This window comes from Mytilinidion resinicola, assembly GCF_010093595.1.
Source record: "Mytilinidion resinicola strain CBS 304.34 unplaced genomic scaffold BDZ99scaffold_1, whole genome shotgun sequence".
Lineage (NCBI taxonomy): Eukaryota > Fungi > Ascomycota > Dothideomycetes > Mytilinidiales > Mytilinidiaceae > Mytilinidion > Mytilinidion resinicola.
Genome location: NW_022985437.1, coordinates 1,265,586 through 1,280,528, shown reverse-complemented (window position 1 = coordinate 1,280,528; position 14,943 = coordinate 1,265,586). Strand labels below are relative to the sequence as shown.

Here is a 14,943-nt window from a genome sequence, read left to right as displayed (position 1 = left end):
TGACAGCAAAATGGAACCTCGACCTTTCATGAATTTCTGGATATGATGTTGAATCATAGCAACTCGAACTCACAACACACAAAGTACTCTTTACATTGGCTTTCTAAAATTTTAAATTAGAACAGTGCTCACATAAGCTTCCTCTTTATCAACGGTGCAAAGCGGCATGCTATACTAAGCTCTGGCCACTGTCAGGCCTAAGAACCAATCAAACTCTTACTCACTGGAAGACATCAAATTCCATGCATTTCCTCACTTGTTATGAATGTGGCCTATGGTGTCACTATTGAGGTAGATCTTGGCCTGAAAACAGAGAAGTTACGCAGCTCGAATTGCACCTTGTCCCGCCCGACCCTCTCGCAGTGATTCAGGTGACTTCGCATCTTAGCAGATCCTTCCACCTCTAAGTAATATCGCCACCCTAAGTCCAGACTTACTTTCCAATATCTCTAAAATGTCACCTCTACACCAGCTGAAGCAGCCGCGTAAATTCGATCCTGGCACCCAACTCGCAGCTTCTCCCTCGTCCAATACTAATCTTGGCATGGACAGGCCCCCTTCTCTCACAACGCAAAACACGGTCGCATTCTTCACCTGCCCCTTCTATTTTTCTCTCCTATAAACACCAAGCGACTACGATGTTTGGCTCAGCGCACCTTTCAGCCTCTCAAGACTCAAAGACGCAGCGACCACGTGCTCAGGATGGAGCGATCTCCAAAAGCAAACGTTGAGTGCTGGACCGAGAAAAGTATTGCCATCAGCTGAGTGAATCTCGGTGGAGAATGATGCATGGCAACGCTGGAATGATGTGGCTGCCGCGAGGCGGTGCCTTCACAAAAGATCGAGGAGGGCTGACGCAGTGCGCGATTGAGAGCGTCCAACGGTGATTGCAGTGGTTGACGGTAATTTGGGAGTACTTCTGGCTGCGGTCGGAAGTGGGAACGGGAGTCCTGCTAAGATGTATGTGATATGGGATGATATTTAGCACCTAGATTCCAACTCTTTATCAGCCCAAAGCGAACATGGCGACCGCCACGGCCACGAGTAACGCGATAGACTGTCCAGGCGCAGCATCCAGCATGAGCATGACTCGGGATCCCTGGGAAACGGAGACAGGATGCTGAGGTTTGCTAAACCGCCACCACCTGGATTCCAGGACCGTGGAACTTTGGGACGTCGCTCTGGCTCTGACTTTAGTAGCGAAAACATGATTTGATAAGTGCTGTACGTACAAGTCCTGAGAAGTCGTAAATGCCGTTGCGGTGTCGACACTCGAGTCCTGAACCACGACGATGTGGGCAGTCCTCGAAACTTCAGATGCGTTTACTGCGGAGATTGACAGAGGGACTTCCGTTCTCACATTGCTATCATATTGGGAGAACCTATTGGGTGTTAGAGAATAGCTTTAAACCCAGAGGATAGTTCATTTGTACCTTGCAGCTATCCTGCGAATGAGTAGATTTATGCTGGTCTCGTTGCTGCTGGGACAATGCGCCGCAGCGGCGAGGAGTGCCAGAGCGAGAAGACACGGCAACAGAAGAGAAGGAAAGGATTTCATCTTGCAAATATGATGGTGTCTATAGAGAAGAAGAGCTGAAGGAAGTCGGGTACACGAGTCGCTCCGTACACAAGAAGAAGTAATTATGAAAAGAGTCCTCCGGGTCTACCTGAAGGGAAGAAAACAATGTAGCAGGCCAGCATGTTACGAGGAAGAAGAGAAGAGAAAGACATGAAGATATGTGTCCCTACGAATTATTGCAGGGCTGTGTTCGCGAGAATGCCCTGGCTCAGCTTTCGAAGCTGAACATCGTGGGGCTGAGCAACGTCGCCCCCAGCGAAAGGATCGTGGCTTTTATGCTTTTCACCCCGGACGCTTGACCAGCGTCAGGAGCGACAGAACATGAAACGCTGACGTCACGTCCGCGGACTTCATCATCATTTTGAGGAAGAATGAATGATCAAGCCCCGATGTGGGGACCGGGGATTTCATTATGCTAATTAACTGGACGGCAACCCTCAGTCAGTCGTGATCCTGTTCATGCGGTTCCTCGGCGCCTTATGGGCAATCGAACATAACTCCTTCGAAATCGTCGTCCCCTCCTTATAGTGTACTTGCGACGATGGTCGCAAAGTCCATTTAAGACCACCTGCAACTTCTCCCGACGTGCTATGCAGTCTGCTAATGCAGACTAATGCAGCCTCGGAGTCGCGTCCTATGATAGAGTGCTTGGGTCCCGCTCTCGAGACCGGCCGCAAAATGAAACCTTTTCTGTTCATCTGCAGACCACCGGGCGGTTTTCAGCATCTACGCCGATTGAGAACATGCTCTATTAATTCCCCGAGTCAAAACGTCTCTATGACCGACCAGAAGAGTGGTACTGGTGCGACGTCATGGGCTTTCACCGCTGGATCGATCGTGGCCATTCCAGATTACCGTGAGGATCAGACCAGACATGCTGGATGGGATCCGAACGAGGTCAAACCGGAAGGAAATCTAATTCTGTCTCGGAGGTTTTGCAACTGTCGAAATTCGAGTAAGGAGTACCGCGTTCTGGAAAGAGGATGTCGAATTCTGAACACGGTGACGATTTAGTTCTCGTCTTCTTCGCCTTCCAGCAAAACGTATTCCAGGATGTCGCTGAGTGTCACCATGCCCTTAAGATGTCTATTTTCGTCGATGACGACTAGCCTATGGACGCGGGACCTGCGGATAGTGTCGAAGATTGTACTCAAGCGATCGTCCGGTGAACATGTGTAGATACCAGGGAAGTCCTTATAGCTGTCAGCAGTGTTCATCTGGCGTGATGGCGGACCTACATCTGACCGCTTGAGCAGGGCGTCCCCGACATTGAGATTCAAGTCGTCGTATGAGCCTCCTTTTATAAGCGTAATTATATCCACCGCTTCGAAGACGTTGAGAACATGGCCTAAGATTGTCAGCTTTCGCCACTTACAAAAAGCCAATGTACCAACCATCTGTGTCCAAAATCGGAACACTTGATATGTTCTTCTTGACCAGCATGTGGATGACATCCATGACAGGTGTATCCATGTGAGCTGTCTGAAGATTTGAAAATGATCCCATGCCGATGTCTTTCAAGGACTTCCCTAACATCTCTGTCTCTGTTACGTTGACTGCAATAAACTTGAGTATCCTATATTGTGTGACGACACTAACCACCATGTGACGCTGAGTCTCGTCGTCTACATCCACGAGCGGAATTCTTCTTGCGCGTGACTCCAGCATCCTCCGACATGCTTCGTATAGCGGCTTATCGGGATGTATGGAAACGGTTTCGATGGGAGCTACGCCAATGGCCTTTTCCACCTCTGTACTAGTTAGCTCCTTGTGCCATTGTTTCTGTAGACTCTTCATACCGCGGAGACTGTTTAGGCGAAATTGATCCACCTGGTCCAGCGCATCAGGGTTCTGCCAATAGTATTGAATGACGTTCATGTAATCGGAAGTAGTGAGGAGGCCTGCGAATGTCGACGACTTCGAGTCCCACAAAGGGGCAGAGACGATGCCTGGACATAGTCTGATTAGTCCTCTGGTGCTTCCCTTCCGCTGAATGACCATACCATTCTGAATGAGTATATTCAAGCTTTTTTTCACGAGCAGCGACGTGTCGAGGACTATCAATCGGAAGCTGAGCGGCAGGACGTCGTAGCTGGTGCGGACTTTGAGGAATGCTCGTATGATTCGCTTTGGATTGCATCAGCCAGTTACTAGTGTTGTCTCACGCAACCCCGCGCGCGAAGGGTAACAACTCACCAAGCCTTCCATCTGCTCTCGATCTATTGGACTGAGTGTTTTCGGAGTCGCAATCGGGTGAGAGAGCTCTAGGTACGTCCGGGGTTGCACGAAGGCTGGCCGTGCTGGCGCAGCGCTCTCATTGACGCTGTGCACGGCCTGGGCTATCGACTCGCTGTTGTCTGGTCCAGACATTGCGGCTAGGTGGCAGATTAGCACGTAGGCACATAGAGCTACAGCTAAAACGCGTCGGCGGCGGCGAGGTGACGGACGACGTGGGCTATCGTGAGTTTTGTGGGGTGAACGATGCAAGCTCCAGAGGTCGGCCCGCTGGTGAGGTTTGATGGAGGGGTATCACGTGATGAATGATGGGGTTCTATACACAAGCCGTATTCTACTTGTTTTAGAGACACTAGCTCATCAATTGGTGTGTCCAAAAAAGAGGGCTAGTCACTCTCGTCGATGGCAATACAATATCAGCTCTTGCAAGTTACTCTGTTCCGTCTACCTAGCGAACGTGGATCCCATCTTCTGCATCATACAATTGTAGCCCCTCTCATGAACTAAGTCGACAGGAAGGAGAAGTATCAAAGCTAAGTCATCACTGCTGAGAGACGTGCCCTTTTCACAACAAACTATGCTAGAAGCACAGGGCACAGGCCCCATGTAAGAAAGCGACCAAAAGCTTGTGAACCGCCAACCCTGGAAATGACAAGCCCCCGTGAGGCAAGTAGACTGTAAAGGAGGAAAACACGAAGCAAAACCGAATAGACGCCCTGGTAATCATCAGCTCTTTTTGTGCGCTGCTTTAAGAGCTTCGGCGTTCAGCTCGGGTCCCGGCTCCGCTTCCTCTTCTTCCACAATCATTTCAGACGCTGCCTTTTCGACCGACTCTCCACTCTCGCCGCCAAGCTGCTTCCTTGCTTGCGAGACAATGGCATCTGCCTCGCTGATACCCCCCTTCGCAGTTAAATGATCACCATCAACTCCCATGCTGGACTCGTTCTTGCGTTGCTTGAGCGCATTGTTGTCGAATCTCACAATCATGCAAGATAAGTTGTCCGTGGAGAATCGCGCAAGCGCATGTTCGACCAGTTGCTTTGATGCTGCCTGGGGGTCTTGGGTGTGGCGGACAAGGTCTACGGCCTCTTGATCGGAGCAGACATCCCATAGCTAAAAGAGTTAAGTTAGTCAGAGACACACTTTCGTTAGTGAAAGGGTTGACATACCCCGTCACACGCTAGGATAAGAAACTCATCCTGATCAGCTTGAATAACTGTTTCGGTGGTGTATGGATGGCCAGTGACCAGATCTTTCATGTAGGCATCACCGAGAGCGCGTGTGACAGCCAAGACACCATTGACACGGTTGTTGAGAATAAGACCCCCGGCGCTAGCAACTCGACGCCCTTCGTTCTCGTCGCTGCCTTTGTGATCGTACGACAATCGGAGAGCTCGGCCGTTCCGACACAGCACAATGCGTGCGTCGCCTACATTCGCTGTGTATAAGACCCTCTGACGGCTAGCGTCATTCCGTATCTTGGCTTCTGCAGCGTGCGGCTCTGTGGGTTCGCCCGAGGATGTTTCTGCGCCGGAGTTCTGAGACTCCGCTGCGCTTTTAACGGCCGCAACTGCGGCGGGCGCATACAACACTGAGCCAGTCGTAGACTGGGAATTGGGCACTCGATCCTCCCACCTGAGCACAGCTATTACCGCGGTGCATCCGCTGTTCTTCAGAGGTAATTTCTCGAGCTGCTGATCCACAGCAGTGAAGGTCTGATCCAGAAGCTCGGGAATGGGCGTATTCGGGTTCTTCCTGATGGTGTCTTCGAGTAGAAGATGGAGCTTCTTCCCACACCAGTCAGCAGCAAAGGTCCCTGCGTGCCCGTCGAAGATAGCGAAGTAGCCATTGTCTGTTTCCGTCACAGGTAACGTTGTGGCGTCTGAGACGGACGAGCTGGCATCAGATACAGAGGTCCTACTCCTGGAGCCGGCGTCGGGGCCATAGGCTGGAGCGGGAGTACTGAGGAAATTATAGAGATAAGCATGGGTATCTTCCATAGTCCTGCGACATTTCTTGTTTTTATCTTCAGTAACTCCAACTCTAAATGTGGACCGTGGCCCTGGAGACGACTCTCCGGCCGAGTTGTTGAGCGCGCCTTGAGGGACACTTAGCGCGGGATCTGCCTTACCAAGCTTCTGTATCGGCGTCTGGGGAGCTTTGTCGGGACTGGTCGTTGACGAGGTTGGAGAGGAGGATCCATGAAGATGGAGCGACTGTTTTGCACTAGAGAACATGTCCCGAGCGCGTAATACCCCACTGCTTCTCCGCTTCTTCTCACCGCTGGCTGGAGGGACCTCATCGTTGGGCTTCCGATTTGGGGGACTGCTTCCGCCCGTTCGTTTGTCTCCTCCATTGCTCGAGTCTGAGGGGACGCTGGCGGTCGCAGCCTTCGGAGCGTCTGTGATAGAGGTGGACTCGACTACACCCTCGTCCTCTTTTCCGGGAGTTCCAGAGGAGCCGAACATCCTGTTCAACAGTCCTCCCGAGTTGGAGAAACTCCTCCGCTTGTTTCCTGCCAGATTGATGGCTGTACGGCTGCGCGCGGATCGGGGCTTCTAGAAAGTCGGTAAAGTGCTCGGGATGCTTCGCGGAGCTGGGAGGAACGGCAGCTGGTGGAGAGAGTCTTTGGAGACTGGGCGGCACGGATGTTGTCTAATTGAAGCGCGGAGTTAGCCTTGATTGCCCAAACATGCCTCTTCCGAGCCAGGACTAAGGCTGGTGACGATGCAGCGCATAAGCCCAGCGGCCACGGACAAGCGGGCCAAGCGCGGGCGGGGAACACGAATGGCACGGGAATATGGGGGAAATGGCGCACGATATAGGTCTTACTGACTTTTGCGTGGAAAAGCTTTGAGGAAAGGCAATCCCCGCGGTTGGAAAGCAAGAGTGCGGGCGGACCCTGACGGCAATCCGTGAATGACGTATTGTCGCTGGGAGATCAGAATAGAACACAAGGTGTAAAGGACGCAGACGACCAGTGGCTAATGTGTTCAAGGGCTGGCTGGGATCGGTGGTGCACGATTGTTTTGGTCGTGTTTGGAACAGCACCGAGGAGGGGACTAGGAGGGGTTGTTGGAAGGTTGGGTCGTGCAGCAGGGCGATCGTCTGGCACGTCAACCTTGGGCTTGGGCTGGGGACGGCGAGTAAGCCTCCAACGTGGCGCTGCACACAGCAGGTCACGGTTCCAACGGCTAGGCAGCCTGGCGGATAGGAGTAGGTGGCCGTGCAGCCGTGGAATCCAGGCGCAAGCACTTTGTCTTCACCAGGCATGAATTGGCGCCAATCATGGGGCGTTAGGTGGTTCGGACAAAGGTACGAAGGTACCCGACGCTCGAGTCTAGCGTTTTTTGATGAAATATGTAAATGCAAAGTTGATATTTCTAGGCAGTAGAATTGTGGGTCAACCTGAGGTATCAATAGAGCCAAGACTCGAAGCACACCAAGACGACGTCCACGCAGGAAGCGGTAGCACAGGACTGCCTTGCCTGACTTGGTTGCTGGCTTCAAGATCAAACACACGAACTCGGCACCTGGGCTCTTCGCTTGGAGCCTTGACAGCTGAGTGTCCTTGCATAGGTACCACAAGGCGGATATGAGAGGTTAGGAGGCCTTTGGACATGACAAAGGATGTCTAGATGATATGAAGTCTTATACTAGCTCTGTAGCTCCAATGTCGTTTCGCTTACATCGTGAGACATGCCACTACCGCAAGTGAAGACAGATATAGGGCATGGAAATTCGATCCGATCGAGGCACCCGTCCCATAATTCCTGAACGCCACCGTTAACTCCAATGCTGGCGACTTGAACCAAAAGCCGACGGGATGCTCCCGAGAAATGTGGTATCATCGCCGCAGACTATCTAGCCGTGCCTGGAGGTCGTCGTCGCCTGGATCTCCACCAACCGCCTGTGCCACCCGCCCTTCAGCGACAGCTGTGCTCTGTAATCCGGACGGAGCCTCCCCAAGCTGTGATGAACGTGTTAGTGCTTGCTCAGTGTCTGGGCCAGATAAACGAACCGCTTGTCCGAGGTCAATGCCAATCTCGTCTAGGACCTGGTTAACAACCTCCTCTCCCTCCTCCTCATCTTCTAGTCCTGTAACGTCGTCGATGGCGTCGTCCATCATCTCTTGGCGCTGGTCCATGATGTCGTTCTCCTTTTCAAATTCCATGGCGATTCGCTGGAGAGCGGGGAGGTTCATTTGCCGGTTCATGCTTCCCAGAAGTGCTGTAGGTTATTAGAAACTAATATTTAGAACGACTGTTGAATGACTTGCCTGTGGCGCCCTTCATGGACTGCATCATCTGCTCGTTGCTCCGGACCGTCTGCAGACACTATTAGATCACTCCATAGACAACGCCCCACCTGATGAGACGAACCTGAATTCGTAGAGAGATTGCCTGGAGCTGAGTGCGCATCTGGTAGAACTTTTGGATATATCTGCGCGTAGAGTGAGCACATAGTGTACCTAAAGAAAGCCGTCTGTTTAATAGTGGAAGCTATACCGTCTCGTTCTGACTAGGTCTTTGGCTTGTATCCTAAGCGGGCCCATTTGTCCATTCTTGGCGCTCTTCTTGATTTCCAGTACCAGCTTCTTCTCTTGGTTCTCCAGCTTCACTCGTTCCCGATCTAGCTCGCGTTGTGTCTTCTCAAGAGCCCTCTGATGCTTTCGCAGCCGCTCGGCCGGCGTCATACGCTGGCGATAGTTCAATAAAGGACGTTTTGTGCGCGTGTGGGAGGTATACCTTTCCGAACGCCCATTCTACGAGCTGAGGGTAGAGTGTTAGCTAAGGTGGGATGCGCGCGGATTCTACACTTGCATTCATGGTGAGATCTGCGATCGCGGGATGGATAGTGACAAGATTCAAGACTGTATCTGGATATAGTGGTGGTCTTGGTATGTTCTGCACGGCAGCCCTGCAAGGTGCTTTCGTTTCCTGGTTTAGCTGGGTGACGATGCGGGAGTGATGGAATGGTGAACGGCCCCCCGGCTTTAGCTTTTGCTTGGCATTGATGTGTCGCCACTTTCAAAAGTCGTACCGAGGACCTCACTCCATTTCTATGACATCCATATCATTAACCCTGTGTGTCTCCACCATCGACGACAACAACGACATGCCCATCCGTCCTCGCGCACGACTGCCTCTATCGCCGCAATGAAGCCCGAGAACGAACACGATGAAGGCGCGTCCGCCGCCGGTTCGTCATCGAACCACCGCATCGAAGCACCCCAGCCGGAGTCATTTCTCCCTCGCCACGTTCCAGGACGTCCCAATTACATGACCGTCGGCACTGGCTCAACGCCTGAGGCAGCTGCGCGTCTGGTCTCGATGCTTGACCAGGATTCCGGATACGGTGGGAGTCTGGACAATGGCGAGAACAGCGCCCCCAGGTGGCACAGCGGCATCTTAGAGGACCGACCGACACCCAGCCATACACCTGTATTGTCCGGTGAAAGCAATCCTGCTTCGGAAAATGAGAGACGCGTAGTTGCAAGCCATGTGCTTCAACTCTACTACAACCAGAACAAAACCGCCCTCGGTCGAGCGATCCATGGCACCATTGACACCCTGAAAAGGTTCCAGGAGATGAACTTGAAGTGGCCAGCCCATTATCCCTCAGTTCAGGCGGAACAATCACCGACTCAGTCCCGCAACGATCCCCGCCCTGGACTACAACACACTCAGTCTACCCTGGACAACCACCATAGCCCTATACAGAGCCCGTCAAGGCCAACGGGACCAAGAAGAGCAGGGACGTCCCTTGGCGAGGATTCAACAGTAGCTGAATCTAGCTCGGCCGCGGCCCATAAGCCCGCCCCTGAGCCCAGACTAGTCACTCCCCAGCTCGCTCAAGACTTTTCGGTCCTGAAGCTGGAGCTGAAGATGGGCGGCCGGAACCAATCGGATCTCGTCCACTCCTTGGAAAAGGGCTCCATTGCTTCGTTGCTTGATGGCCAGATACAACAGAGTATTCGACATCTCGGATCCCTCAAGGAGAGAATCGAGGACACCGCAAGCAAAGTACTTGTAACTGGAGATCTCAACGCCGGAAAATCGACGTTCTGTAATGCTCTATTGCGCCGTAAAGTTTTACCGGAGGACCAGCAACCATGCACCAGCATTTTTTGCGAGGTTCTTGATTATAGGGAGAACGGTGGCGTAGAAGAAGTTCACGCGGTTCCAATCGGATCCGTCTATAACCGCCATGACGAAAGCACGTACACTGTATTCTCTATCAAAGACCTCGAAAAAATTGTCATAGATAACGAGCGCTTCTCCCAGTGCAAGATATACATCAAGGACATTCGCTCCGTTGATGAATCCTTGCTCAATAATGGAGTGGTCGACATAGCCTTGATCGATGCGCCCGGCTTGAATAATGATTCCTTGAAAACCACAGCAATTTTTGCCAGGCAAGAGGAGATCGACGTGGTAGTGTTTGTAGTATCCGCTGCAAATCACTTCACCCAGTCGGCCAAGGAGTTCATCTTCAATGCAGCCCGTGAAAAGGCCTACATTTTCATGGTGGTCAATGGCTACGACAACATCAAGGACAAGCAGAGATGCCAAGAGATGATATTAAAGCAAGTGGCACATCTAAGCCCCGCAACCTTCAAGGAATCGTCTGAACTGGTACACTTTGTCTCAAGCAACGCCATTCCAGTCGCACCAGCAGGCGCTCCCGGTGGTGGTGGTGGACCAGGAGGATCCGCGTCTGGCTCTTCTGGAGTGGCAGCTTTCTCCGACGATCCAGACGGAGATGATGACGACGAGCCGAAGGGCAAACACGGCGAACCTGGTTCTCCAGGCGGCAAGGGCAAAGGCAAAGAGCGGGAAAAGCTACAAGACTTCGAAGAGTTAGAATCGTCCCTACGCCGATTCGTTTTGGAGAAGCGTGCTCGATCGAAATTGGCCCCTGCGAAGACTTACCTCCTGAACGTGTTGGGCGATGTCAACAACCTCGCATCGGTGAATCGCGAGGTTGCACAAGCAGAGCTCGAGCGTGTGAAGACAGAGTTGGACGAGGTTATGCCTGCATATGAACAATCCAAGAAAGCGAGAACCGAGGCCGGAGAAGCCGTTGATCACGAGGTTGAAGCGGCCACTTCCGAAGTCTACAGTCACACAAGGGATACTGTAAACAGTTCAATCGAGCGCGTAGCGGAGCAGGATCTTGGGATACCATACCCGGGACTATGGAGTGCTTACCAATATGCCGAAGATATCAGGAACGCCATGCTCCAGGAGATTACGTGGACAGTCCACCAATGCGAAGAATATGCCCGTAACCGAGCTGTACAAGGTTTCAATGGTATTAAAAATTTGGGAATATTGCATCTCGGTAATAAACTCTACGCGGACGTCATGTTTTTGCCAGAGAGAATGTACCGGAAGCCGATGCATGCATTAGCCCGTCAAGTTGACGTTGAAGTTGAAGTGTGGGACTTCTTCGACGTTGCAAATCTCTGGGAGAGACAGGAGAAAGTCGCCGGCACTGGTATGGCCATGACTGTTGCTGGAGTAATAGGTGGGAGGATGGTGGGTGGTGTTGGCTGGATGGACGGGGCTGTTGGCGCTGCCAAGATCCTGGGCTCCAACAACATGCGTAGGCTGATAATACCCGGTCTCATCGCTACCGGTAAGTGCCCTGTCTGATTCAGAGCGCTTCGCTCGCAATTACTAACGTCACCTAGTGGTTGTCGGTGTGTCTTACGCATTGACGTCCATTCCCCGATCGTTACCTCGACGTCTAAGTACCAAGCTCTCTGCCCAACTAGCGGCACTTGATTACACACATGCCAATGCCCTGCGTATCAGCTCGGAAGTCCGCAGAGCACTTAAAGGACCTGCCAATGATCTCCGTATTGGTCTCCAACGCAACGTGGAGAAATTGCAAGTCAAGAAGGAAGAGACCAGCAAGTCAAGAGCAGAGGCAGAAGTAGCCCGGAAATACTTCTCGAACCTTGTTCGCGAGAGTAATGACATTCGGCATGGTGTGCAACGAGTTGACCTTGAGGGCGCGCCCCCTGGATTGGCGCAATACGGCCACTAACGCTTAAGATATATATGAGGCCACAGATTCAGGGAGTTTGGGCACGGCGTAGGCGAGGTTTGATTGATGATTACTGCGGAGCATTGGTTTGGCGTTTGCGGAAGCGACTCTCGCTGATCATACCATTTTGATTTGACCGTCCCGAGTTCTGTCTGAATGCGCAAGGTTGAACAAAAGGACATCACCTCCGTCCTCTCCACACATCCACGTACATAGATGAAACACACTTATCAAGACGAAAGCTTTTGCAGTCCATATCGCTATTGTTGAACCATATTCTGTCAGTGAACTGTACGTTCTCCACGAAAGCGCATGACGTAATATTAAAGACGTGTAATATATTGTTCACGTTTCACGTTTCGCCAGCGGCGGGCGAGCTCCAAACTACAACCAACGTGCCACCTCGAACCTCTGCACTGCCTCTCCAAAGCTCGACCCATGGCCCTTGACGCGGATAATCAGCGATAGATGGCCCAGCGAGATCCACGGCCCCTGGTACTCCTAATAATCTTGTTCCTGATTCTCAACACCCCCGAACCGCAACAGCAAGGCCTCCCCTACCAATCGCGCTACGAGAACGTTCTCACTCGAGAGAGAGATGCGCTCGATGTCCTCAATACTACCCGCTATGATGACTTCGATGGCGTTTCTCAACACTGGCTGAACTTAACTGGGCTCAGGGAAGATGATGGACTGGCCTGGGAGCTGCTATCCCCAGTGAAGCAGCGAGCCAGGGCGCAGACCACATATCTACTGGGAGAGGGAGCGGAGAAGTATCTAGATGGCTCTGTGGAAGGCGATGAATACCCTGCCCTATATAAGAACGTCACCGGATACGTGCAGGGAGAATGGGTTAGGTCCCAAGTCGGTCGAGGAGTCCGGGCACCTCGCCTCAACCTGTCAGCTATCGCACCGGACCAAATATTCCCACTATGGGACTTCGACAGAAACCTCACCGGAACCAGTGGAGATGTACGGTTCCATTTCAGCGAACTAGACTACAGCCGAGATACGGCAGAGAACGACACTGTATCCTCGATCATTGCTCGGATGGTCATCGGCGAGGACAGTTCTATGGGCAACTGGTGGGAAGTCAAGCTGCACGGCGTACATTTTGTCGAGTCCGGGGGCATTCTTCTCAGCACGACGAGTGAAAAGTGAGTTGTTTCTTCGTGCCGACGGTATCGGTATACTTACAGTGTCCAGGTTCGCGGGTATATTTGCCCTTCCTCATTTCGCGATATCAGAAAACCAGTACCACAAGACTCAGACCCTCTTGAACCGTACTATCCAGGAGGTGATTAGCAGACAAGAGTCTCAACCATTTCCGATATGGAACCCGTGGAACTCCGCCACAGAGCCTAGTGAGACAATGTTTCCACCGGCACATTGCGAATATGTGGTCTACTTACAGCAACATCCGGTTGCTTTCCGAACTCCCTTCAAGCAATACCCTACCAGCAATCCCTACTATCTGCATAACATTGAAGATGAGATCCGTTTCCCGACTGGATCGCCTCTTCCTGGTGCTTCGCCGCTTTCCATGTCAATGATGGCATTCTCACCTGACTGTGGGTTTGTAATTGAATCCAAAGGGCCTCCGGACTACGCTCGTACGGAGGCCTTGCATCTTAGAGGAGCCAAGGTGGAGATATTCATGGAAGTGGCGAGACGCAGCACGCTTGTGTTTGTGTTGACATTGGCCGCACAGCTGATGTTCCTTGTGAAGCAAATGAAGGAAACCTCGACGCCATCCACACGCAATCGTGTGAGCTTCTACTCAGTCGCTATGATGGCTTTGGGCGATGGGTTCTGGTTTTTGACCCTCGTCTTTGTGCACGTCTTCCTCGATGAGCCACTACTTGTGCTCTACGCGACAGCCTTTATGGCGCTATTCTCAGTTGTGTTCGAGCTGAGATTCTTGATGGACATTTGGACCATTCAAGCTACAGAGCGTCGACGGCAACAAAGACAGGATGCATCCACGAGCTCCGCTACTCCAGATCCTCGCGCATCCTCCAGTCCAAGTGGTCCCCAAAGTAATCAGCCCGTGGTTCCAGTAGTTTCTGCCGCCGGTGTTGATACTTTACCGTTGCCCGTCACTGCGAATCGCCCCGTGGTGGATACTGGGGCAACGCCAATTATCATTCCGTCGGATCAAGACCTAGATGCCGCTACGGAGAATACTACAACTGCCACTGCAACGCCAGGGAATGTTGAGCCAGTGCCTACTAGAGCTGAACTTGGCACACTGTATACACGATACTGCCTCTTACTCATAGTATTCTTCTTCGTCACTCTCCACGCAGGGTCCTGGCCCGTCGCAGCTCGATCTGTCTATTGCAACATCGTGTCTTTTATCTACCTATCCTTCTGGTGCCCTCAGATTTACAGGAACGTCATGCGCAATTGCCGAAAGGCTTTACGATGGGACTACGTGCTTGGTCAAAGCATGGCGCGACTGGTTCCTTTATCCTACCTTTATGCCGTTTCCAGTAACATCATCTTCTCTCAGAACGACCTCCAAGCGTTGATGGTCCTCGTTGGATGGGTGGGCCTACAAGTCTTCGCCCTCCTCAGCCAAGAGATCCTCGGCCCACGCTTCTTCGTCAAAGAAGGCTGGGCACCGCCAGCATACGATTACCATCCCGTGCTACGGGAAGACGAGGAGGGCGCCATGATGCCAATCGGCTCCACCCAGGTCTCCGAAGACGAGCCAGGCTCCTCGACGAAGCCGGGCGAGGCGATGGACAAGGACAAGGGGAAGAAGATATTCGATTGCACGATTTGCACGCAGGACATCGAGGTTTCGATCATTCCGAGCGGTGGGTCTGTGGAGAGTAATGCGGGCATTGGCGGGAATATTCTTGCGAGGAGGGCGTACATGGTCACGCCTTGTCGGCATATCTTCCATACACCGTGTTTGGAGGGTTGGATGAGGTATCGGTTGCAGTGCCCGAATTGCCGTGAGATTCTCCCGCCCTTGTGAGGAGTGGGGTGGGAGTACTGGGGTTGGAATGAGTTTATCATTGTAATGAACATCTTCTATCGTTAATCATGTTTGCTATGCT

The 14,943-nt window shown here is 52.2% G+C and overlaps 6 protein-coding genes across 6 annotated transcripts; 1 reads left to right on the top strand and 5 right to left on the bottom strand.

Annotated features, from left to right (window-relative positions):
- Positions 1-814: 814 nt before the first annotated feature.
- BDZ99DRAFT_11350 (uncharacterized protein) lies at positions 815-1,870 on the bottom strand. The gene is made up of 3 exons (XM_033712446.1): positions 1,434-1,870; positions 1,233-1,382; positions 815-1,181 (listed from the first exon to the last, which is right to left on the bottom strand). The coding sequence occupies exons 1-3, from the start codon at positions 1,556-1,558 to the stop codon at positions 1,007-1,009; spliced, it is 450 nt and encodes a 149-aa protein (XP_033584187.1). The 5' UTR covers positions 1,559-1,870; the 3' UTR covers positions 815-1,006.
- A 719-nt stretch (positions 1,871-2,589) lies between these two features.
- BDZ99DRAFT_374369 (CBS-domain-containing protein) lies at positions 2,590-3,949 on the bottom strand (the record flags this gene model as incomplete). The annotated part of the gene is made up of 6 exons (XM_033714917.1): positions 2,590-2,772; positions 2,818-2,927; positions 2,974-3,330; positions 3,379-3,528; positions 3,583-3,706; positions 3,776-3,949. 6 exons carry the CDS (start codon positions 3,947-3,949, stop codon positions 2,590-2,592), a joined length of 1,098 nt encoding a protein of 365 aa, XP_033584186.1.
- A 591-nt stretch (positions 3,950-4,540) lies between these two features.
- Positions 4,541-6,282, bottom strand: BDZ99DRAFT_484166 (PP2C-domain-containing protein; the record flags this gene model as incomplete). Its single annotated transcript, XM_033722624.1, has 2 exons — positions 4,541-4,927; positions 4,984-6,282. The coding sequence occupies 2 exons, from the start codon at positions 6,280-6,282 to the stop codon at positions 4,541-4,543; spliced, it is 1,686 nt and encodes a 561-aa protein (XP_033584185.1).
- On the bottom strand, positions 6,272-7,374 carry BDZ99DRAFT_11255 (uncharacterized protein). The gene is made up of 2 exons (XM_033712429.1): positions 6,651-7,374; positions 6,272-6,469 (listed from the first exon to the last, which is right to left on the bottom strand). Exons 1-2 carry the CDS (start codon positions 7,085-7,087, stop codon positions 6,373-6,375), a joined length of 534 nt encoding a protein of 177 aa, XP_033584184.1. The 5' UTR covers positions 7,088-7,374; the 3' UTR covers positions 6,272-6,372.
- BDZ99DRAFT_456975 (SNF7 family protein) lies at positions 7,201-8,776 on the bottom strand. The gene is made up of 7 exons (XM_033718583.1): positions 8,638-8,776; positions 8,563-8,586; positions 8,323-8,513; positions 8,197-8,257; positions 8,094-8,142; positions 7,836-8,044; positions 7,201-7,784 (listed from the first exon to the last, which is right to left on the bottom strand). The coding sequence occupies exons 1-7, from the start codon at positions 8,641-8,643 to the stop codon at positions 7,662-7,664; spliced, it is 663 nt and encodes a 220-aa protein (XP_033584183.1). The 5' UTR covers positions 8,644-8,776; the 3' UTR covers positions 7,201-7,661.
- A 197-nt stretch (positions 8,777-8,973) lies between these two features.
- Positions 8,974-14,861, top strand: BDZ99DRAFT_374945 (uncharacterized protein; the record flags this gene model as incomplete). The annotated part of the gene is made up of 4 exons (XM_033714949.1): positions 8,974-11,458; positions 11,514-11,824; positions 12,341-13,029; positions 13,079-14,861. The coding sequence occupies 4 exons, from the start codon at positions 8,974-8,976 to the stop codon at positions 14,859-14,861; spliced, it is 5,268 nt and encodes a 1,755-aa protein (XP_033584182.1).
- Between the last annotated feature and the right edge of the window lie 82 nt (positions 14,862-14,943).